The sequence below is a fragment of the Dunckerocampus dactyliophorus genome, chromosome 17 (genome assembly GCF_027744805.1).
Source record: "Dunckerocampus dactyliophorus isolate RoL2022-P2 chromosome 17, RoL_Ddac_1.1, whole genome shotgun sequence".
Classification (NCBI taxonomy): Eukaryota; Metazoa; Chordata; class Actinopteri; order Syngnathiformes; family Syngnathidae; genus Dunckerocampus; species Dunckerocampus dactyliophorus.
This window is the reverse complement of record NC_072835.1, coordinates 13,537,389-13,560,560: the sequence shown is the minus strand read 5'-3', so window position 1 is coordinate 13,560,560 and position 23,172 is coordinate 13,537,389. Positions and strand designations below refer to the sequence as shown.

Here is a 23,172-nt window from a genome sequence, read left to right as displayed (position 1 = left end):
CATGTCTTTATCTTTTCTGTGCGTTCTAAAGATATAAAAACAGACAAAAAGAGATGCAGCTAAGAATGCATGTAAAGGGACTCACCAATTCCGCCTATAAAGTGTTCTGACAAATCGCCTAAAACATTCCATTCACATAATGGGACCTGCATATTAACCAAGCTACAGCAACATTGTTGTTATTATTTGTTATTAACATTGTTACCGCCAAGAGCTATGTTACTGGCATAGTGACTCCTTGCCACACCACACTGGCTAGCTACTCGCCAGCTAGCGAGCTAGCTTCACCACACATTCACTCTCATCGCATCAGCGCCGCGCTCACCATGCATGAGGCCACTACCGAAAGCTAACGCTACATATTGGAGCTGATGCTGCGTTTTTATTTTTGAGTTGGGCAAAGTTAAAGTTACTTCTTTTTTATGTTGCTATGTGAAATCAATGCTCCCAGGAAGGATGTTTTGGTAATGCTTAAAATGACCAAAATACTGTATTACATGTTATCATGAATGTACTTGTTACTGCATGGTCACAGCAGGTATATAAAACCATAAAACTTTGTTGGAGGTTTTTGGAGGTGTTTTAATAGCGGGCTTTATATAGTAGGTGGAGAAGGTGTGCCCCATTATGTGCATTAATGAGCCTCTTTTGAGCCTCTTTTTATCTGTTTTTATATTTTTAAAATGCACAGAAAAAAGAAAGACGTGTGTGTTCATGTCTCACATAAGAATTGGGGATGATGAGCAAAATTCCCCCAAAAAGTGCAGTTTTCCTTTAAGTATGAAAGTGTAGGTCTGTGCTTCTGATAGAGTTTAGGCCAGCAGAGACTGCTTTGCTGGCCCTGAGTGAATACCACTGCAACAATGTAAGATTATGGAGTGGGATAGGAGGACAGAAACGTTAGCTGTGAGTGTGTGCTAACATTACAGTCACATTTTAACAGCGACGTTATGCTGGGTTAACCTATTTGCCGAAGAAAAACAAAATGATAAAGCTTAGCTCCCACATCTGTAACTAAGTGATGTATAGTTGGCTGTTAGAACACTAATAAAAAGTGCATTATAGGAGGCCTTTAGTAATATATTTATTCTATGTAGCTTGTCTGAGGCTGTAAAAACAACATATGAACATTTTTTGTCTGAATTTAGCCCAAAAGGCCTCACGCCAAATCCTCAAACACACCAAAAAAATCTGGTGGCTGAATGAGGAATAAAGTGCAGGTGAATGAAATCAGCATGTGTGTGTTTTGCAGTGAAGGGTGTGTGTGTGTGTGTGTGTATGCGTGTGTGTATGTGTGTGTGTGTGTGTGCATGTGTGCTCTGCACTCGCTGTTGAATGTCCACTAATCTCTGCAGCAGAATGGAGCCCTGAGGGAGAGAAAAATAAAACAAAACAAAAATCACACTGCCGAGGAACTTTTGATGCACAATTGTCAATTTTCCAGCAATCACTTCAAAACTGTATTCCGGCTTTTCATTTTAGATAATGCACTTTACATTTCTGTTTTTGTACAGTTTGCGTCTTTCTCACGCAGTGGATTGGGAGTTTTTGGATGCAAATGTTCAATACCGGGAAGATGAAATTGACTACAAGGATCCCTGTAAAGCTGGTAAAGTACTTTTTTTTTTATTCATTATGCTTTTTGTTTTATTTAGTGTCCAATTCGGGCTCTGTGGGGGCCAGGTTTGTGATACATAGTAACACATTTGATACATAACACATTTTAAAGTTAAAAAATAATGATAAAAATAATAATAGTAATAATTTGTTTTTTCATTTCAAATCAATTCAGCCTTTACAAAGATGATAATGCCCAGTTTAGAAGAGATCATTTAACAATGTTTGTTGTTGTGTTTGCAATTGTGCACTGCAACATACAGATATTGACAACTGTTAATATTCTCACATTCTATTCAATCTTATATTTTGTCCCTCTTATGTAGCTAAAAAAAGACCCCTCACGAAAACATGAGATATAAGGTTGTACAATCTTTGTAATGAACATGCTGTTAAATTAGCATATATCACATTAAACTTGGTATTATTATCCTTGTGAAGGCAAGATTTTGAATGCTGCACTCGAATTGTATGTGGGCATACCTTATTAAGCTCTTTGTGACGTAATTAATGAATCTTTAATTATTAGCATTAGTCACTGTAAACCCACATTGACAAAAACTACTGCAGTACCAAGACTACTACTACATTATTAACATTCATTAAAAACACAACACTGTTAAAGCGCGCCAGAAAAATGTGTGTCCGATGTGTGAAACGATCTGTCATGCCTTATCAAACATGCCTGTAAATATTCTCATTCATCCGGGTCATTGTATTCTCAGGGCACTGAATCGATCGCATCTGGACTGTTCAGGTTGTCTTAGAAGACAACCAAACATGCCAAACAATGAATTAGTCGATCTTGGAGTCTCAAGCTGTTTTGGGGTTCCTAAGCACTCGTGACTTCCTGTAACTTCCAAATACACACCACCTCTCTTCTCCACAGTAGTTGCCGGGAGACTGGAGGTCATTGAGGCCGACGGTGAAGCAGTCGTGGCTGCCTGTAAAAATCCCTCTGGCATCAAAGCATGGGGTGCAAAAAGACGGCCAATTACATCCACTTCATTGTGACTAATTTCCACCTTTCAAAGGTTGTCACATCACACTGCAAATAAGCTATGTACTAATGGGGAAGACCAGCGAGATATTTATTCTGCTTGACTAAAGCAACAGGATACCGGAAATAAATGTTAATCACATATTTAGGTCAGTTAGCTCAATTTATGTGAACACTGAGAGATGCATGAGTTTTTGCTGCGTTTGAATCTAATTAGAGAATGAATCACATCATATTGATGAATAAATCATGCTCTTTTGTGGTTGAATACGGCTTATTATTAGTCAAAACATGCGCATGTTTAAGCTATTGTTACATATTTTTTGCCTAAATTAAGCATTTCCAAGCATAAAAATGGCTAAATGAACTAAAATACAAATATAATGTATTCAAAAGACACATTCAGAGACGTTTACGTAGTATTCTACACTGGTCACTAGGTGTCAGTATTGTAAAATGACTGTAGTGTTTGGTAAAACACACAGACTTGATCGTTGCAACAGGCTTTTATTGCAGGTTTTAATGATCTCACAACAGGCACAATAACGCCTAATAAAAATCCCTAACACGGGCTACTGTTGTGGCCATAAAATGAAACTCAACTCTGAATCTCCGGCATCACTTCCTGTCTGCCACTCACTCTGCTCCCCTAGGGAACACATTTATAGCAACACACACGAGCATGAGATGTATTTATGCCTGAAATGGCTTATTTACTCTTATTATATCTACTATGTTGGGTAATAAATGTATAAAGGTGACTATAGGGATTAGTTTATGTCTAGAGGGCTCTAATAATGTTAAAAACGTTATTTAGAAGGTCGAAAACAGGTTTTCCATGCTCTAACTACGAAATTATTACATTAATAAATAAGGGGCCCTACTTCGTGGAAATTCACTTATCACGGTTGGGTCTGAAACCAATTAACGGCAATAAACAAGGAATTACTGTATATGCAGCAGCCACAGAACCAATGTTGTACTAGCGGTAAGAAAAAAAACTACATTAATACCAGCGATGAGTTGCAACATTTTACAGTGCAGGCAGAGGTATATAAAGCTTCTGCAGCTACCTCCATCAGGAGGTTGCCTACAGCCGCAGCTGTAAATTCCAATGTTTTCTGACATGGCGCTAATTAGATAGTTGTTTTTGTAGGTTGGCGGTTCGATCATCGCTTCCTCCACCAAGTCACTGTTGTTGTGTCCCTGAGCAAGACACGTCACTCACCTTGCCTCCAATGCTGCCCACACTGGTGTATGAATGTGAATGAATGTTTGGTGGTGGTCGGAGAGGCCAAAAGCCTCATTTCCGTCAGACTACCCCAATCCACCACCAGTGTGTGACTGAGGAGTGAATAAATCATGGGTTCACTTCATTGTGAATATTGTCTTTGGGTGCCTTGAAGTCTAATCCATTATGATTGTTATCGTTATTATTGAATATAGGGGTTAAATATAGCATTTTACAATGTTTGAAGCAACTTTAGTACAGTATTGCATCAATAGTGTCGGTCATGTGTGCTATTAATCTTATAATAAATATAAATATGGTCATTTGTCCACTAGCTGCCTTTTTGGGAGACATTGCCTTGGATGAAGAAGACCTGCTTATGTTTAAAGAAGCCCTAAAAGCAGGACGTGCATCTCTTAGTCAAAAAGGTATCACCTTGGACACGTTTACTTTTTTGAATCCAGTTGTGCACAAATGATGTCCCTTTCACATTCTCTGTAGTTAACAGTTCCACTTCCAATGAGATCATCAGAATTAAGAGAGCTGCACGCAGACATAAAGGAAGGAGGCGAAGGGCGGCCACATCCAGATCTGAGCGGGTTTGGCCGGACGGCATCATACCGTACACGATCAGCGGTAATTTCAGTGGTAGGTTCAGGCTAAAGACCATCAACCGTTCACTACATCTTGAAGCAGTCAAACCCTGATTCAGAGTTTTCTTTCAGGCAGTCAGCGGGCCATTTTTCGTCAGGCCATGCGTCACTGGGAGAAGCACACTTGTGTAACATTCACTGAGAGGAGCACAGAGGAGAGCTACATTGTTTACACATACAGGCCTTGTGGGTGAGTTGAGTGTCATCTACAGTATGTAACCAGTCTGGGTGTGCTTGTGTCCTGATGGGGACCTAAACGGTGTCGCCCCCTGCAGGTGTTGTTCCTTCGTTGGAAGGAGAGGTGGCGGTCCTCAGGCCATCTCTATAGGCAAGAACTGTGATAAGTTTGGCATAGTGGTGCATGAATTAGGCCATGTCATTGGCTTTTGGCATGAGCACACGCGTCCTGACCGAGACGAACATGTGAGCATCATCAGAGACAACATCCAACAAGGTACTGACATTTTCTTTTTAACCCTAACCCAATTTAAATTAAATCCCACAATAGTGTATCGGAGCTGCGTTGTGCAAAATCTGCCGTTGATGCTGGAATTCAGATGGTTTAAAACTGCTTAACCCCTACTGGGAACACAGGGTTTTGTGTGTCTGCAGCTTTAATGCTAATGAGCTGTGTTTGTCCACACCTGTCTCCAACAGGTGCACTTTATCTACTTTTTACACGCTGTAACTCCAGAGTGGGACAGGAGGACGCAAACCTTAGCAACACTAGCATAGCTATGTGAGCTATCTATGTACATTTTAACAGCAACATCATGCTCAGTTAGCCTAGTCGCTGAAGAAAAACAATATGATCAAACTTCATCATCTGTAGCTGTAGCGAGCAGCGGGTCAGAGGTGGATTCATGTCCCTGAGGAAGTGTTTTTTTCTTCATATGAAAGTCCAGAACTTCAAGGCCGACCTCTTTTCTCAAAAGATTTTTACCACACCTGGGGCTTGAGGGGCACATGTTACTGTTTTTGCATCATTAAACAGTAGTAGTAAAGATTTTGCATATTAGAGGACCTTTAAGTTCAATGTCTCAATATCTGTTGCACATTGACAGGACAAGAGTACAATTTCCTGAAGATGGAACCAGGCGAGGTGGACTCACTTGGCGAGGTGTACGACTTCGGCAGTGTCATGCATTATGCCAGGAATACGTTCTCCAGGTTGGCAACACAATGCACGACACATTTCATGTGCAACTTCCTGATTTGTTAGTATGTAGGATTGCACAAAACCAACCTCTGGGAAACTTTGTGGAGGAGCATTACTGCCACCTAGAGGACTGGAGTAGAACGTTGAGATTTAATACTTATGTCTGTCCAGTGCATGATTTTTTGCTTTTCTGTGTGTGTGCTTTGCTTTGTTTTTAAACTTCATTCCCACTTTGTTCGTGTGAGTCATGGGTGCCAGCCAAGCTAAATAAAGGCACAGCATTGCGGGCTTTGTTGAATAATTCGAGCTGGAGTGGCCTTTTTTTCTGGCATTCAGGGGCGCGCTCCACCAAGCTGGCTGGCAAAGGCCAAAAGCCCCCCATTCAGACCCCTGTGTTTGCACATGCTTGCCATTCATGGGTACATCACCATGGGAACCATGCAAGAGTGAGCCCTGGACTCACTGAGAGATTTTTAAAATGTTATCAATAAAGTAGCAAGGGGGGTTACAAGTGTAAAAAAAACTTTCCAAACTTTCTAATTGCTCACTGTGGTTATTTTCTTCACACAGAAGTGTCTTCTTGGACACAATTTTACCTCGTTACGATGTTAATGGAGTGCGGCCGCCTATTGGACAAAGGATCAAGCTTAGCAAAGGGGACATTGCACAAGCACGAAAACTCTACAAATGTGCAAGTATGATGCATTTACTGTTGTCTTTTAGTGTAACATTGACTGTAGTGTTCCTCAAGGGTCCACACCATTCTTCATTCATCTTATGCTAATGACAGGATGCGGGGAGACATTGCAAGACAGTTGCGGAAACTTCTCCTCCCCTGATTTCCCCAATGGCTACTCGGCATATGTTCGTTGTGTGTGGAGGATCTCTGTCACACCTGGAGAAAAGGTAAAGACTTTGTCTTCATTGCATTTAAGGATATACACTATAGTTGCAGAAGTCTTCCATACACTAGTCTCAGAAGTTTACATACAGTACACTCATCAAAGGCATGAATGTCATGTCCATTTTGGGGCCCTTATTGATTTTTTGAGCCATCCTTTTTGCAGGGTGGAATGATTATATGATGCACATATTCAATCATTAAAAAGAAACAAGCACAGAGAGCAGTCAGGCGATTTCTTTTAAGCTGCCAAAGAGAAACTATCAGCGACAGTCAGTCATGATCACTCTAATATGTTTTAGCCTTGCAAGACATTCCGGAACATGCACGACCACTTATTAAAGTTTGCGGATAAATGTAAGTAGATACTGTATTTGAGGCTTTATGTGTAATTTTGACCCGGTGTAATCAAAGAAAATGAAGTAAACTGTGTTGTCTTGAAGATATACTGTATGTTGTATGGTAATTCCAACAAAGAACGGTTCTAATAAATCGTGTGTGTACATTTGTTGGTAAGGTCGCAACTTTTTGGGTTGAATGACATGGCTCAACCGTAAATCTTCAAAGTTCCACAAGAGGGAGACATACATCTAATGTCTACACACTAATCAACGTCAGTGTGCATGATAGACAGTGAAGTGTGGTGAGGTTCATGGCTGGTGAGGCACAGACTCTTTCGTTTTTTTATGTTAATACAGGTTAATACGAGGATAACAAGGCAAAGAAGAGAATAATTCATTTTTGTTTTAAAAAAAATGTCTTGAAGTTGTTTTCAAACACTTCTTAGTCCCATTCATTTATTTATTTATTTATTTTTAAATTAAATATGGTAGTTCTTTGTCACGGTGCGGTTGGGTGCCGGTCTGGGAACTCCCAATGCAGAGGCTGGAGGCAGGTAGGTGAGCACTGAATTTATTCTGTCCCAGAACTCACAACGAAAAGCGATGGTGACAAAACAGATACACCATGAAAAAATGAAACACAAATAATGCCGGTTGGAGGCAGAGTCTGCTGAGCGCTAGCAAGAGACTGGAAACAATACGAGGCTGAGAGACACACACGGCTGGAACGTGGTGTAGCGAAGGAATAATCCGGCGTTCTCCAGCTGTTCGTAGTCAGTTTAAGTAGTGGCGTCGGCACTCAATTACAGGTGCGTTCAGCAGCTCCGCCTCCAGCCCGGAACTAAGGATCTGGACAGAAAACACAGAAAAGGCACGGGAGACGAGGGCAACGAGAGAGAGCCCTGTGAAACGTGACAGTTCTTACCTTTTATCTGTATATGAAGTACATGCAGCATTTTCGTCCCAGGAAAAGTTCTGATGCTTTGTTGCAAACATCTGATCGCCTCACCGGTGAGCTTGATTATATAATTGATACTTGATTATATAATTCTCCATCTTGTCAGTCAAATTAATTAATGAATTCATCAGAGAAAAAAAATATTTTTCATTGGCCTTGTTTCTTGCCAGCTATCGAAAAAATACTGGCTTTTCCTCTATTGGCCGATTAGCGAGAATATCGAAGTCACACTTACATTAAAGACATTACAAAGGCTGTAGAAAGTCACGGTGTATCATAAATGTTTCTGCAACATGATATTATTGCCGACTTGCTGACACACAGAAACGGTCAAACAGTGTTTGTCAAACACAAACTGGCAGGGGACATGGTCCAACTCGAGGATAAGTGGCATCGAAAATAAATGGATGGATGGATCAGGAGTGGTGAGACTCTGCCTCGCCTGCCTCCCCTGACTACACATAACTGATGACAGAGGAGCATCAAGGGTTCCCTTTCAGAATTTGCTTGTAAACCTTCTACCCTATTCTTGTCTTTATAGATTGTTTTGAATTTCACTTCCATGGATCTCTTCAGTAGTCACCTGTGCTGGTATGACCACGTGGAGGTCCGAGATGGCTTCTGGAAAAATGCTCCTCTGAAAGGTTTCTAACTTTTCAGTCAAGAAATATGAAGCCTGGCTTGAGATATTGTCATGTCATGTCATATTCTTGGCAGGCCGTTTCTGTGGAGACACCGTCCCAGACATCATCACCTCGAGTGGCAGTCAACTTTGGGTTGAATTCAGCAGCAGCAGCAGCTGGGTGGGCAAAGGCTTCTCGGCGGTCTATGAAGGTACCTCACAATTGATGTGCCTGCACCTGTCATCTTCAACGAGGCGGATATCTCACGCCTCACCACCTGTGCAGCCGTCTGTGGGGGAGAGGTGGAGCAGGACAGCGGCCAGATCCAGTCCCCCAATTATCCTGATGACTACCACCCCAACAAAATGTGTGTGTGGAAGATCACAGTATCAGAAGGTTATCAAGTGGGTCTCTCCTTCCAGTCGTTTGAGGTTAGTCATAGTGGTCATACACTGTGTTGACGTTTGACCGCACTGTCTCCTGCTTCAGCATCTGTTTACAAACTTCCGTGTCCGTGCTTCTCCTGCAGTTGGAGAGTCACGATAGCTGTGCCTACGACTATGTGGAAGTGAGGGACGGCGACTCAGAGCTCAGTCCGCTGCTCGGCCGCTTCTGCGGCTACGACAAACCAGACAATGTCAAAAGTAGCAGCAGCCAACTCTGGCTGAAGTTTGCGTCAGACGGATCGGTCAACAAGGCCGGCTTTTCTGCCAGCTTCTTTAAAGGTCTGTGAGCCAACACATGTTGAAGTTTTAGCCTTGCAAAAAGCATACTCCATTATTGTTTATTGTTTGCCAGAGGTGGACGAGTGCTCCCATCCCAATCATGGCGGCTGCGAGCAGCACTGTGTAAACACTCTGGGCAGCTACAAATGTGCCTGTGATCCTGGATATGAACTGGCCATTGACAAGTCGAGCTGTGAATGTGAGCACTCCACTTCTCAACAATCTCAGGATGATAAATAACATCAGCTTGTATGCCGTCAATGCTGCAGTTAATACACGCCTGTATTCAGTTAATCAATGAGTCTCCTATAGTTTCCGGGTACATGGTATAAAAAAAAAACAAACATTGGCATTACTAACTCTGGCCGTAGACAACCTCTCGATGTAGTGATGTATTTTAAGGATCATGCCACATGGAGTTAATCTCCATCACACTTGCCGAGTTGAAGTCTTGTAAACTTGGGGTCATCATACACAGTGGCGGTTCAAATTCCCTAGTTCTTGCGACTTTAGAGGGCACATTTTTCATGAAAATATTGGTTACATTCCAAAACTTAACAAGCATTTGGCCTCAGGCTTCTGTGTTGTTCTGTTTTGAGAATTTTTTCGTGCCGGCTTTTGAATGATTTTGAACATTCTTCCTTTGGAATTTGTGTCTTTGGTTATAGATAGTCTAAACTTGTCCATAGGTATGAATGTGAGTGTGAATGGTTGTTTGTCTATATGTGCCCTGCGATTGGCTGGCGACCAGTCCAGGGTGTACCTCGCCTCTCGCCCGAAGTCAGCTGGGATAGACTCCGGCATACCCGTGACCGTAGTGAGGATAAGCGGCATAGCAGATGGATGGATGGTTATAGATAGTATTTTGTAATATAACAATTTTATATCCGTACAGAGGAGGCACACTTTAAATGTACAGAAATTATAAAGCATCTTTCAGTAAACTTTGAGAATGATGTGAGTATCTTATTGCTGTGTCATGGTTGTGTCTGAAATCAAAATGCGATCTCCCTACCCACCAGAATAGGGAAACGCCACACATACATAAAGAAGCTTTTTGAATGAAAGGAGAGTCAGTTTGCTGTGATTCAACCCTTGGGGATAATCGCCTTTCTCCAATTATCACCTGCCTCCAATTAGCACCTCGTCCTCTTTACGGTTTTGGTTAAATAAATGCCCCGGCTACAAGTAGAGCATTTACGGTATATGCACAGTATAGAGTCTATAAAAATAAATCTTGAAGTTAAAGCAAATATAAATAAAAAATGTACTTGTCCAGTCTGTCACAAATCTAAAAGTTAACACTTTCTTCCACCAGCAGCAGCCTGTGGCGGCTTCATCACCGAACTAAATGGCTCCTTCACCACCCCCGGGTGGCCTAAAGAATACCCACCTAACAAAAACTGTGTGTGGCAACTGGTGGCACCCGTCCAGTACCGCATCACTCTGGTGTTTGATGTGTTTGAGACGGAGGGCAATGATGTAAGTATAGTTGGAAAAGTCATTATATATAGTGAGTTAACTCATTATATATTGCAAATTCATTACATTTTTTGGAGTGTGGGCTGCACGATGGCCTAGTGGTTAGCATGCTGGCCTCACAGTCCAGAGATTGTGGGTTTGTATCTCTGTGTGGAGTTTGCATGTTCTCCCCGTGCATGTGTGGGTTCTTCCCGGGTACTCCGGCTTCCTCCCACATTCCAAAACTATGCATGTTAGGCTAACTGGAGGCCCTAAATTGTCCATAGGTGTGAATGTGAGTGTGAACCTTATGCCCAAAGACAGCTGGGATAGGCTGTAGCATACCGTGTGACTCGAGTGAGGAAAAACGGCACAGAAAATGGATGGATGTACTTGGAGTGCATGAGAAAGTGGAAATGGAAATGTAGCTCTCTTTGATCACATGGTTGTTTATGAGCATTAATTTATTCAGAAGTGTAGTGCACATCACAGCAGCAACAGAACCAATGTTGTAATAGTGGTAAGGAGCAAACTGCTCTGCCAGCATTAATACCGCTAAAGAATCCATTGTAAACAACATTACGGCAACACGCAAGAGTTTCACACCGACGGCTGAGTTGTGATGTTTTAAGGTGCATGCAGAGGTAGATAAAGCGGCTGGATGGTGCTGACCACTCATGATACTTCAAATGCAGCTCCTGCTGCCTTGTGGTGTTAATTAAAAAACTACATCAGAAGGTTGCCTACAGCCAAAGCCGATGTTTTTGAGAAGCCAGCAGTTATTTGCTTTGGTAGACTACACATATGGTGTCAATTCATACACGTATGTTGCCCCATGTATCGATTCCATCAGGTGTGTAAGTACGATTACGTGGAGGTGCGCAGTGGTGCGAGCGCAGACTCAAAGCTCCACGGGAAGTTCTGCGGAGAGGAGAAACCCAACTCTGTGACCTCACAACAGAACAAAATGAGGGTCGAGTTCAAGTCTGACAACACCGTCTCCAAGAGAGGATTCAAGGCTCATTTCTTTTCCGGTAAGAAAATCAATGAAACCACTTATGACTGCGATCAGATGGGTTATTTTGCTTTGCAGATATGGATGAGTGCTCACAAGAAAACGCCGGGTGCCAGCATGAATGTGTGAACACCATGGGTAGCTACAGCTGCCAGTGTCGCAATGGCTTCAAGCTGCATGCCAACAAGCACGACTGCAAGGAAGGTGCAGAAGCGTCTCTCTTATCTACTCACCACTGGTAGTACATGTGTGTTACTAGAATCACTTGCAAAACAAAACCATATAGAAGAAGAAGAGCATAGAAAAGTGGAAATAATGTGCCCACCAAATGGCGGTGCTTACCTTGTTTTGATGTGACATTCCCAGCGGGCTGTGATCATATGATAAACGGCGTATCAGGCACAATTACCAGCCCCAACTGGCCCGATAAGTACCCCAGCAAGAAGGCCTGCACCTGGGTTCTGTCCACAACTCCGGGTCATCGGATCAAACTTGTAATTACACTTTTTTTTTTTACACAGAGTTCAAAAACAGCACTCAGCTGTGTTTTCGTCACACTTTATTTTTTTCCACCGAGGTTTTCAATGAGATCGACATGGAGGCTCATCTGCAGTGTGCTTACGACCATTTGGAAATCTTTGACGGGACAGATGTCCGCGCCCCGAGCCTGGGACGAGTCTGCGGTTCCAAGAAGCCTTCTCCAATCGTCTCAAGGGACAACGCAATGTTCCTGCGTTTCTTTTCAGACAACTCTGTGCAAAAGAGAGGCTTTGAGGCCTCATACAGAGCAGGTAGCCCCCCCTACCCCCCAACAGAACAGCATAAAATGGTTTAGAAAAGAAGCATTCTTACCTCCCTTCTCTTTTACAAGGCTCCTCTTTTTTTAACCCTCTAATTTTGTGGTGACTTCAGAATGCGGAGGGAGCCTTAACGCAGAGGTCAAGACGAAAGATTTGTACTCCCATGCCGAGTTTGGAGACAACAACTACCCGGGAGGCTCCGACTGTTTGTGGGTCATCTCTGCCGAGAAGGGTTACGGAGTGGAGCTCCTCTTTCAGGTGTTTGAGGTTGAGGAAGAGCGCGACTGCAGCTATGACTACGTCGAGCTCTATGACGGAGCTGACGTCAAGTCCCCAAGGCTGGGACGATTCTGCGGATCTGGGGTAGATATGCTGAAAATGTCAACCTAATAAACATTATGTATTTCCTCCATTAGTTTCCTCCAGTCTAACAGACGGACGTGAGAAGCACTGACTTAAACAAACAAATGCATCTGGAGACAAAGTAGGGGTAAATAAATTACTTAACAAACAAAATACATCTCAGCCCCATCTTACAGCAATATCACAGTAACGAAGTAAAATACATGGTGTTACTCTTCTGCTCCTGAACTGCTGCACACAAAAAGATGAAAATTTGTCACAGCATGCACCCCTACTGTGTTGCCTTTGCTATTATTTTTCTCACAAATACACCACAAAGTGGCGCTGTTATTGAACCCCAAAATTTTACCCCCATAAGTTGGATCAAAACGTCTCATAAAACTAAATGCACAAAACAACCACTGTGACTTTAGGGTGCCTCATATAATTTGGTACACACCTTTAGGGGACCTACAAGCACATGTCTGTAAAATTTGGGCAAGATTGTTTGGGAAAAAACTAGCTGACCGTAAGTCATTGACCATTTTTCTTATAATTGTAAAACTTTGAGGATGTGTGTATTACATTTATGCTAGCATGTCTCTCAAGGCATTTGACCAAAAGTCATTGGGGGCGCCACAAATGTCATTAACAGTTACCACATGGGGTGTCCTCATTTTTTCCACACGCCTGTATGAGAGGAAGTATTCTATTTCCTGCTAAAATTTCTGCATGTTTTTTCTCCTCCCCCAGACTCCAGACGAGATCTACTCAGCTGGAGATGCCTTGGTGTTGAAATTTCAATCAGATGACAGCATCAGTAAAAAAGGTTTCCACGTGCACTACACCAGCACAAAGTTCCAGGACACTTTACACGTGAGCAAGTGACTCTAAACCTCAAATGCAGACTCAAACATTTTGGTCGGCCGCACCCATTTCCAGTGAGGAGTGGATGGATGAATTTGCACCGCAAACGTGACATTTACAGCAGACAAATTACATATTTACTCCTTCTTACTGTGTTGCAGCTCCCAGTGATCATTAAGGACTAGTTTTACAGACTTTGAGGTGCATACGTTTCCTCATGCTGCTTGTATTGTTTTTTTTTTTTTTAGCTCTATGAGGATTTAAAATGCACATTTATAAATTCTCACTCTTGTGATAGCCAATACAAGAGCTGTATTCTTATAACCAAAATACAGTACTCTACAGCGTCCCTCGGTATAAACCAGCGCACTTCTACAGAACACTACTACAACCATAATAATAAACATATTGTTAATACCTTTGAGATATGGGGTATTAGATCTCATGATATTTTGCAAATGTACCTAATGAAGTGCTGCTAAGTGTAGTTTAGTATGTTTTCTTGACCCTCCACTCTCACTTTGTGTCTAATTAATAATAAGAAATAAAGCAGTTCAGTTGTACAGAGGTGTTTACTTGCAGTCCAATACAAATCCCTGCATTGTACACATAACACACAGCATTTTCCACCGTTTTCAATGTATGCGCATCAACATCAGTCAGTGTTCATACTGACACGGACCACACTTTCATGATTAACTGTAGCACAACCTGACAGTGCCACCATTACTTAATGAAGTATTTTTGGGAGGGCAGTCAAAAATAACACCTTAACGGTGGTGACAATTTCATTGCATTAATTACATGAACATTTTTAGCTAAATTAACGTATTTGCGCATCATTGACTACACCTCTCTGTTATGACGGAAGATGGAGGCACAGTGTAGCGTCCCCACAGAGTCACACAGTCTGACACTCTTTTGTACCTTTATTCTGACCTGGACACATCAACAGCAATGCAATTACAAAACTACATACAATGACCTAAATATTGGCATGTCAAAGATGCCAGTGTTTTTGGCCATAGCTGTATAAATTAGGCTGATTTGGTGGTATTCCATACAGGCATGGTTAAAAACATTGGCATCTTTGGGATGCCAATACTTATGGGCATGACTGTATTTATCTCAAACCCGCAAAAAAGTCTATGCGTTCGTCCTGGGAACAACACTTCCTCATTCTCGAGGTGCATTCAATGAACTATTTATTACGTGTATATGTGTAGTCTAAATGAACTCACTTTTTGAAGATGAAAAACTTTTATTAGACTTATTGAAAATAATGCGGCCGCAGATCCAGTCTACTGGCTTTACAAATCAATCTACAGTAAATCTACATTCTGTACAAAAGACCGTTTTCTTCACATTTTGTTAAATCTTTGGCAAGAAAACTTTAAGAGGCTCATTCTCATGCACTTTATCCAAAAATCCCAAGTTGAAGTAAGGGTAGAGCGTCTCAATGAAGCTCTCCCTGAAGGTGTACAGGTGTGTCATGGTTTCTGCATTGTAAAAGGACACCAGGCCTCTCTTGTAGTCCAGGTACACCCCGATCCTGGCCAGCGGCTCCTCCAAGGACAGAACAGTCGGCGGGGATGTGCCTGCCATATACTGTATCCCGTAAGAAAGTGAGAGGGTCCAGAAGCCGTTAGCCGGAAGAGCTTTGATGACCCCCTTTCTGGGAACTGACTCCCTTGCTACACCCACAGTCCAGACAGTGCTACTGTAGACCTCGATCTCCCAGTAGTGGCGCCCGTGGGTGAAACCCTGGCTCCCGAGCAGCGACAGGGCGGCGTTGAACCTGTATGGGTTGTCCTCCACAGCATGGTTGAAGGTCTGGTAGCGTACGCAGGTCAGTGAGGAGGTCAGGCTCAGCCAAGGGTTGGCTGTGCTGGAGTTGAACGTGATGGCTGCTGGGACTAAAAGTAAAAGTGTAGCAATACTTGCACGTGGTGGTATTTTTACATGAAACCTATTTTTATAAGTTACATACTAGGCATAATTAATAGTACAGTCGTCCCTCGCCACTTTGTGGTTCCAATTTTACGGCTTCTGTCTATCACGGTGTTTCAAAATAAATTTGTGGTTGACTACGGTCTATTATTAGTCATAAAATATGCATATTTAAGGAAATTTTATGTATTTTTTTGCCAAAATTAAGCATTTTCAACCATAATAATGGATGAATGAAAATACAAATACAGAATAGAGCATTCAGAAGTATTCAGAGATGTGATATGTAGTATTCTACACTGGTCACTAGGTGTCAGTAATGTTACATTGATGCGACAATAGCCACTGCAGGAAGTACCCTGTCCAGAAAACTCTCCCAGTGCTAACGTTTGAGAGTATATGTTATGTCTTATTTATGTCTAATATGTCTCATTTCCTATTGTCATGTTTACTGTGTTGGGTATTATGAGTGTAAAGGTGACTATAGGAGTGTTACTTCATGTCTATAGGGCTCTAATATTGTTAAAACTTGTATTTAGAAAGTCCTAAACAGGTCCTCCGCACTCTTATCTACAACAATACTCCATTTCTAAATAAACAACCCTACTTTGCGGAAATTCACTTATTACAGTCAGGTCTGGACCCAAATAACCATGATAAATGAGGGATTGATGTAAACTGATTAATAAACTGATTGATTAATTGTGTCATGAAGCAAAGTGAGGCAAAACAAAGTGGACTACTTGCCTGCCAGCAGCAGTGCTGTTGATTGAGTCTAAATGCGTTTGTTGTCGAAAGAAGCCCATTATATTAAATGATGTAGGATTTGTTATAAACTGAGCTATAGGCTAATGTAAAACAGGCCAATGCAGCCACTGGGCTGTTGTAACTGACAAAAATGGCTTTGATTGTAAAAGAAAAAAATCTATATTTGGTGTAACCACCAGCTAATGCAAACTCTCCACTGCTTGTGTGATAGTTGCAGTTTTCTGGCGTCCACTTGCTAACCGACTCCTCTAAAGGCAAGTTAGATGTCAGTGAAGTACCTGGGTAAATACTGCTTTTCATGGACTTCCACACTCTGTACTGCAGGGGCCCCGCAAAGCGTCCTTCACACAGACTGGGAGGCGTAAAAGCTGGCTTCTCAAACTTCAGCGACGGCCTGCCAATAAAAACCCCAAAGCGGTGAAGAGATGTAATAAAAACAAATCTTACGTTTTCTCACACTCACCTCTGCAGCAATACTTTGATGCTCTGAAAGGAGACCCAGGGAGGAGAAAAATGATGATTAGTTTTGTTGTATCTGACAGGGTAGAAAGCTTTTTCCACATTACATCAACGTCTGGGCCCACCCAATGGGAGCTCCCTGTGGCTGGGGGAAAGTCCCTTAGCCGAGGGCCAGAGAGCTGACCCGAGGACTCAGCTAAGCTCCTTATTCTGCTGATCAACAAGTGAGTGCTCACTGGCCCCGCATCCTGTCCTGTCCAGCAGACTCTTTTGTTACTGGGAAGCAGGAACAGGAACAACTTGACCCTGTTTGGCTTCTTTAGAATTGTGTGCAGACTTGACAGGAAAAGCAAAGAGGTCCCACCCTACTCTGCTCACGTTCTTCTAGTTATCCTCTAGTTGAAATGAGAGCTCAGCAACTCTGCACACAATCATCTCCAAATATGACTCATTTGGGGAATTCCCTTTCTTATTTATGGGATTTTTACCCGCAGCAGAGTGAAGGGGTCCTGCTCCCTCAGCTTGTCCTCTATCTCTTGGAGGGCTCTCTGCAGGCGGGAGATCTCCACACACAGCAGGGCTTTGTGCTCGTCCAGGCGGATCAGCTCACGGCGTTCCTCTGTCTTCAGCTTCACCTGCAGCAGCTTCTCCTCCTGGTAGAGGAACTGGTGCAGGTCGCTGAACTGGGCCTCAATGCGTTGCTTCAGGTCGGCCGTGTGCTCCTGATGAGGTGCAAAGACGTGGTCGTTGTGTAGATGAATAATCTGACCAACACATTTAAAACACACTCACCTTGAGCTTTTTGACTTCATCCTCAGCTTCCCTGTCACACTGAAGCGCCGTATTGAGTTCAGCTTTTAGGGAGTCCATGGAGCTGTTCAGAGATGCCTAATTTATTGGACAAAGAAAAAGACTTTACTAGTTTCAAAGGTGCCCCATTCAAAATATGTATCATGTCTAGTGGGCTACGTAGTGGTCGTCTGCAAACGTTAATTTACAGTAATTACTGCTTCCAGTAATTACTACTTCCACCAAGTGTGAGCAAGCACAAGAGGAGAAGGTGCTTTTTCCAGTTTTTATGCCTGTAAAAAAACTGCATGGACACTAGCGACATCTGGTGAACAAAAGTTAGTGGGTTTACGCCAAAACAACAAAAAAGATTTCAGCAGAACTTTGTACAAGGACGAACTAAGATTTGGTGAGGATCTGGATAAAGGTGCAAATTGCATGAACACCAGTGACATCTAGTGGTCAAAATTAATACTAGCCAAAAGGTAAACAAATGAGTGCGTTTATCCGAAACAGCAACAGATTTCAACTGAACTTCTTAAAGGAGTGGTGCCGGGAACAACAAAAAAAATAGGATTTGGTGAGGATCTGGATAAATGTGCAGAATTTCAGGCTTTGCTCCCAAAATCAAAAATAGCATCACCTGTCTAATCTCAATCTTAGAGCAAGTTAAGATGTACGTAAATTAGTGGGGTTAGGTAAAAAAAAACAAAAAAAACCATCCCCGATAAGGAAGATGTATGGTGAGGGTCTGGATAAAGGTGCAGCTTTTCAGTTTAGGCCCCAGAATCTCAATCCTAAAACTAAATCCAATGTATGTAAATTAGCGGGATTAAGACAAAACGACAACAGGGATTGCAACTAAACTTCATAAAGGAAGGGACAAAGATGAACTAAGTGTTGGTGAGGATCTGGATAAAGGCGCAGATTTTTCAGTTTTGGCCCCGGACTCGCAAATGGTGCATCAACACCAGTAATATTTAGTGATCACATTTAAAACTAGTTAAGACATATGTCAATTAGCAGGATTACGTCAAAACAATGACACCAACAAGAAAGAACAAAATTTTGGTGAGCATCAGGATATGGTGCAGATTTTCATGTTTTACCCACAAAATTGAAAGCTGCCGGCCATCGGAAAACTGCACAGCAATAATTAAAGAAAAAATCATTATTTCATGCTTACCCTGTACTTTTGCTCCGCGTCTTGGACACACACCATGGTGTGGTTCCTGTGCTCCTGTGAGAGTCCGCACACCAAACAAACCAGCTCCTGGTCCTCCTCACAGTAAAGCTTCAGCTCCTCTCTGTGGCGACTGCAAAGCGGGGCCGGGGCGGGCGCCTTCTCTGCCGGGGCAGCGTCGACCAAGCGACCCCCATTCCCGCTCTCCTCTAGCCCTTGACAGTAACTCTCCACAATGTTGGCCACGATTCGGTTGGGCCTGTAGCTCTGACCCGGGTACACCTTCCTGCACTGGGGGCAGGAGCCCGTCACCCCCTGGCCGTGACCCCGAGGTCCAGCCCAGTATCCTACAATGCAGCCCTGGCAGAAGGTGTGATCGCAGGGCAAAGAGACGGGCTGCTTGAAGAGGTCCAAGCAGATCGAGCAAGTCAGGTCTCTGCTGATTCTGTGTGCAGAACTTTTGGTCACCGGTGCGACCAGGGCGGAAGGCTGTCGCAGCTTTTCCATCGCTGTTGGTGTGGCAAAGTCTCCTTCTTTTGCCTTCCAGGTTTTCTTCTCTTGCTTTGCCCCTTGGTTGAGCTTCTCCACATTCTGCAGATAAGCTGACTGGATCTTCTTCACTTCTTTCTGGTTCTTGCTCATGTTTTTTGCCTCGTTTGGACTTCTTCGTCTTCCTCTCGTACACCGTCTGTGGCCTCCAGTCTTCCTGTTGACTGTGAAGGAAGGAGGTGGTGGACAGCCTCTCACATCTCAGTGGGAGACGCCTCCTCCTACTTTCCCTCCTCCTCTCCGCTCTCTCTCTCTATCTCCAGACAGTTGGCACATCTCAGGCAGGAAACTGAGGCTGATCTCTCCAAACCACATCTACAACAAAGCCCGCACCACAGTGCTTTTAATCTGCTGCAAAAAAATGTAAATCCGCTTCATGCCCGAAATTCAGACAGATTGGCATCAGTGTCAACAAGCACCAGCATGTTTCTCCTGTTGAAATACCCACTTAGACAAACACTTGGTGCAACTTTGTCCACTTTTATAACACTTACTTATGTTCCTTACATGCTGGAACATTTGTGAGAGGCCCTGTGTTATTACTCAGAGACACATAATGACAGGCCGGTAGAGGACTTTGGCATTGTGTGTGTGTGTGTGTGTGTGTGTGTGTGTGTGTGTGTGTGTGTGTGTGTGTGTGTGTGAGAGAAGTATGTTGGTTCCCATCCTGTCCGTGTGCGTGGGAGTATTCCAGGGTGGTAACAACAGAGGGATGTTGTTTACAGAGAGCCAAGTAGTCAAACGTGTCGTGAAAAGACATAGTTATCCCACACCACTTCGGGGTTCGAACAACTCGTCCTCACTCTATGGTTTTTCAAAAATGATTTAATTAATTAATAAAAAATAATAACTGTTTTGTGGTTGACTATGCCCTATTATTAGTTTAAAAAAAAAGCACATTTAAGCAAATGTGCTTACGTAATCTTGGCATTAATTATGCATTTTCAAGCATAAAAATGGCTAAATGAAGCAAAACGCAAGCACAGTATTGGCATTTAAAGAAGTTTACTGCGTATTCTACACTGGTCGCTAGGTGTCACTAGCATCCCCAGACTTGATCCCAGAACAACAGGCTTTTATTTGAGTTTGAATTATCTTACTGGCATAATAATAATAACATAATAATAATACTACGGACTACTTTTGTGCTATAACCCAGCTAAAACTCATCTGTCAACCCCCGACGTCACTTCCTGTTCGTGCTTCACTGGAAGAGCAACACATAGAAGTCTTTTTTTATGACTTAAATGGCTTATTTTTTCTGATGACATCTACTATATTGGGTAATACAAGGTTAAAGGTGGTAATAGGAGTGTTATTTCGTGTCTAGAGGCCTCTAATAATGGTAAAAAACGTATTTGATCATTTTCTACTTGCATCTTGTTTGTTGTCGGCCTTAAAAAATAAAATTAACACATTTATAATAAGATGATAATAAGACTTACAGTGTATAAATTAGATAAATAAATAAATAAATAAAACAGTTGCAGGCTGCACTTTGAACGCCCCTATCTATCTATCTATCTACCTACCTACCTACCTACCTACCTACCTACCTACCTACCTATCTACCTACCTATCTACCTACCTATCTAACAAAACAAAGTTGGGCAAACATGTATCATATTGTGGGAATAAAGTTAAAATATTATGAGAATACATCTTATGAAGATTATTTAAGATGAAAATTTAAATATTTGGAAAATTGAAAAAAAAACACAGCAAAGCTGTTTCATCTATATCACAAAGCTGAGATGCAGTTCTTCTTAGCATATCTACATGTGTTGATTTAAACATTATCCAAGTGGCCCCTGCATCCTTTCTTTTTTCAGTACACTCCAAAATCTAATACAGTGCTGTACTCAATTGTTTAGATGAAACAACTCCTTGAATTTTTGAGGTGAATGACAAGAATGCCGCAGCTACTCATTACTGAGTCCTTTTATGAAAATTATCATTTCTATTTTTAGGGAGGGTTCTTTTTCTTTTAGCTGCGGTCTTAAACTTTTGATCAGCTGAGGAACAGCCTATTTCACTTTAATGGTTGTTTGCAATAAATTGCTTGTGCAATTTATTTTTGTGTGTCACTCCCATGGTTTTCTTTTTGTATTTTGAAGCTCTACTTAGAATCTTCTTAAGATCCAACAGTGCAAAATGTCAATTCTTGCAATTTTTCAACTGGTCTTATAAAAGTTTGATCAGCAGTGTATAATAATAGTCCAGTTGGGGAATTAACATTTTTCCAAGTTATAAAACACATAATTGTGTTAAACGTTATTAGGTAATGTTATTACGTTAAAACATTTTTATTCCGTAATGCACGAAATATTTGTATTTTCTTCATAACATTTTGAAAAACAAAACCAACATGCAAATGGCCATTTTGTTCTATATTTCTATTTGTGTTTTTTTATGCTTGATATTATGTATAATATTTGCATAACAATCCATATTGTATGTATGTATGTCTTCCAACATTTCATTGCACTAGTAATTTTCATGCGGTGGAAGATTAGAAGTAGATTTGAAGTGTCATGGAATAGTTTAAAAATAGAAATTAAATTTAATTCAGTTAATACAATTTACAATGTTCAATTAAATTAATGAATAAAAGTTTTTCCAAAAGCATCCAAGTGTCATTTTTGGCACAAGTGTGTTTTAGGATTTGTATGTTTGTTTGTATTATTATTAGTCACATAAACAGTTTTCATGCATAACAAACTATAAAAAAAACTATTTAAAAAAACAGGCATTTTCTGCCTTTTTTTGGGTCCTTTCAGGGTCACTGAGGAAAGTGTGGGTGGTTTCCCCCTCTTCATTTTAGTGTTCTAATGGTAGTGACAAAGCAGAGTGACAATGAAAGTAAGAATATTGCTTTTAGACAGCTTCACTTTTTAATAAAATCTTTCCCACAGCCTCATAAATGAAGATTATTACTTCTAAGCCCCCGAGAGGAGAGTCTGCTGTTGTTTCCATTCATTGTGTGGGTTCTCTGAAGGTAGTGATGTATGTTGCAGGTCATACATTGTGTTTTGAGGATAACACAAGTGTATCAACTACATCTTTATGCTTCTACCTACTGTCTTCAATGCCTCATGCTGGAAATAATGCCGCTATTTTTAAATGAAAGAAAGACTGCTGTAGTTGAGTACTAACATTTTAATGAATTGGATGCATTTTAGGAAAGAAATGCAACACTTATGCAGTCGCGGACCTCAAAAAAATGGCAGAAAATTGAAAAAGTCAAAAAAGTGGCGTGTTTTGCCAATGTGGGGGTCCTGCCAATGTGGTGGGTTTGGCCCACCTACTGGACCAGAAAGTGTTGTTTCAGACACTCTGAAAAAATGCCACTTTGCAACAGCCACGGCACTGAAAAAACGAAAAGTGGCGTTTCTTGCAATCTTTGGGTCCTGCCGGGATCCCGATGAATGTTTGGGGGTTTGGTTTCAGCAACTTGAAAAAAATGCGATTTCGCGACAGAAAAAACTGAAAAAACGGGCGAAAATCAACCCGTCGGAAAAGTGCCCCTTCCTGGAGCGGAAAAGTTGATGGGAGTCGGAAAAAAAAATTGTGCAATGGTCCCCCATTACCACTTTTCTAAAAAATCTACACCTCAAAAAACTGGAATTTTCTGCCTTTTTTGGGTCCTTTCAGGGTCACCGAAGAAAGTGTGGGTGGTTTCCCCCTCCTCCTGGAGAGGAAAAGTGCAGTTGATGGAAGTCGAAAAAAAAAAAATTACGTAATGGTCCCCCATTACCACTTTTGTCAAAAATCAACGCCT

The 23,172-nt window shown here is 41.8% G+C and overlaps 2 protein-coding genes across 4 annotated transcripts; one reads left to right on the top strand and one right to left on the bottom strand.

Moving 5' to 3' along the window:
- Window positions 1–1,332: 1,332 nt before the first annotated feature.
- On the top strand, window positions 1,333–21,914 carry LOC129170167 (bone morphogenetic protein 1-like). 3 transcript variants are annotated; one of them, XM_054757435.1, is made up of 20 exons: window positions 1,333–1,609; window positions 4,184–4,276; window positions 4,350–4,496; window positions 4,574–4,691; window positions 4,777–4,955; window positions 5,566–5,671; window positions 6,231–6,355; window positions 6,451–6,566; window positions 8,402–8,504; window positions 8,578–8,694; window positions 8,769–8,914; window positions 9,013–9,208; window positions 9,282–9,407; window positions 10,530–10,690; window positions 11,523–11,703; window positions 11,763–11,888; window positions 12,051–12,178; window positions 12,262–12,475; window positions 12,597–12,847; window positions 13,580–21,914. In XM_054757435.1, the coding sequence occupies exons 1-20, from the start codon at window positions 1,486–1,488 to the stop codon at window positions 13,712–13,714; spliced, it is 2,892 nt and encodes a 963-aa protein (XP_054613410.1). In that variant the 5' UTR covers window positions 1,333–1,485; the 3' UTR covers window positions 13,715–21,914. The 3 variants fall into 3 exon arrangements, with proteins under 3 accessions (XP_054613410.1, XP_054613409.1, XP_054613412.1); XM_054757434.1 differs by having other exon boundaries at window positions 10,527–10,690; XM_054757437.1 differs by lacking the exon at window positions 13,580–21,914 and adding an exon at window positions 12,901–12,945 and having other exon boundaries at window positions 10,527–10,690; window positions 12,597–12,742.
- On the bottom strand, window positions 14,257–19,645 carry trim69 (tripartite motif containing 69). Its single transcript, XM_054757438.1, has 6 exons — window positions 18,846–19,645; window positions 17,663–17,758; window positions 17,359–17,592; window positions 16,875–16,897; window positions 16,690–16,805; window positions 14,257–15,609 (listed from the first exon to the last, which is right to left on the bottom strand). Exons 1-6 carry the CDS (start codon window positions 19,482–19,484, stop codon window positions 15,065–15,067), a joined length of 1,653 nt encoding a protein of 550 aa, XP_054613413.1. The 5' UTR covers window positions 19,485–19,645; the 3' UTR covers window positions 14,257–15,064.
- Window positions 21,915–23,172: the final 1,258 nt, after the last annotated feature.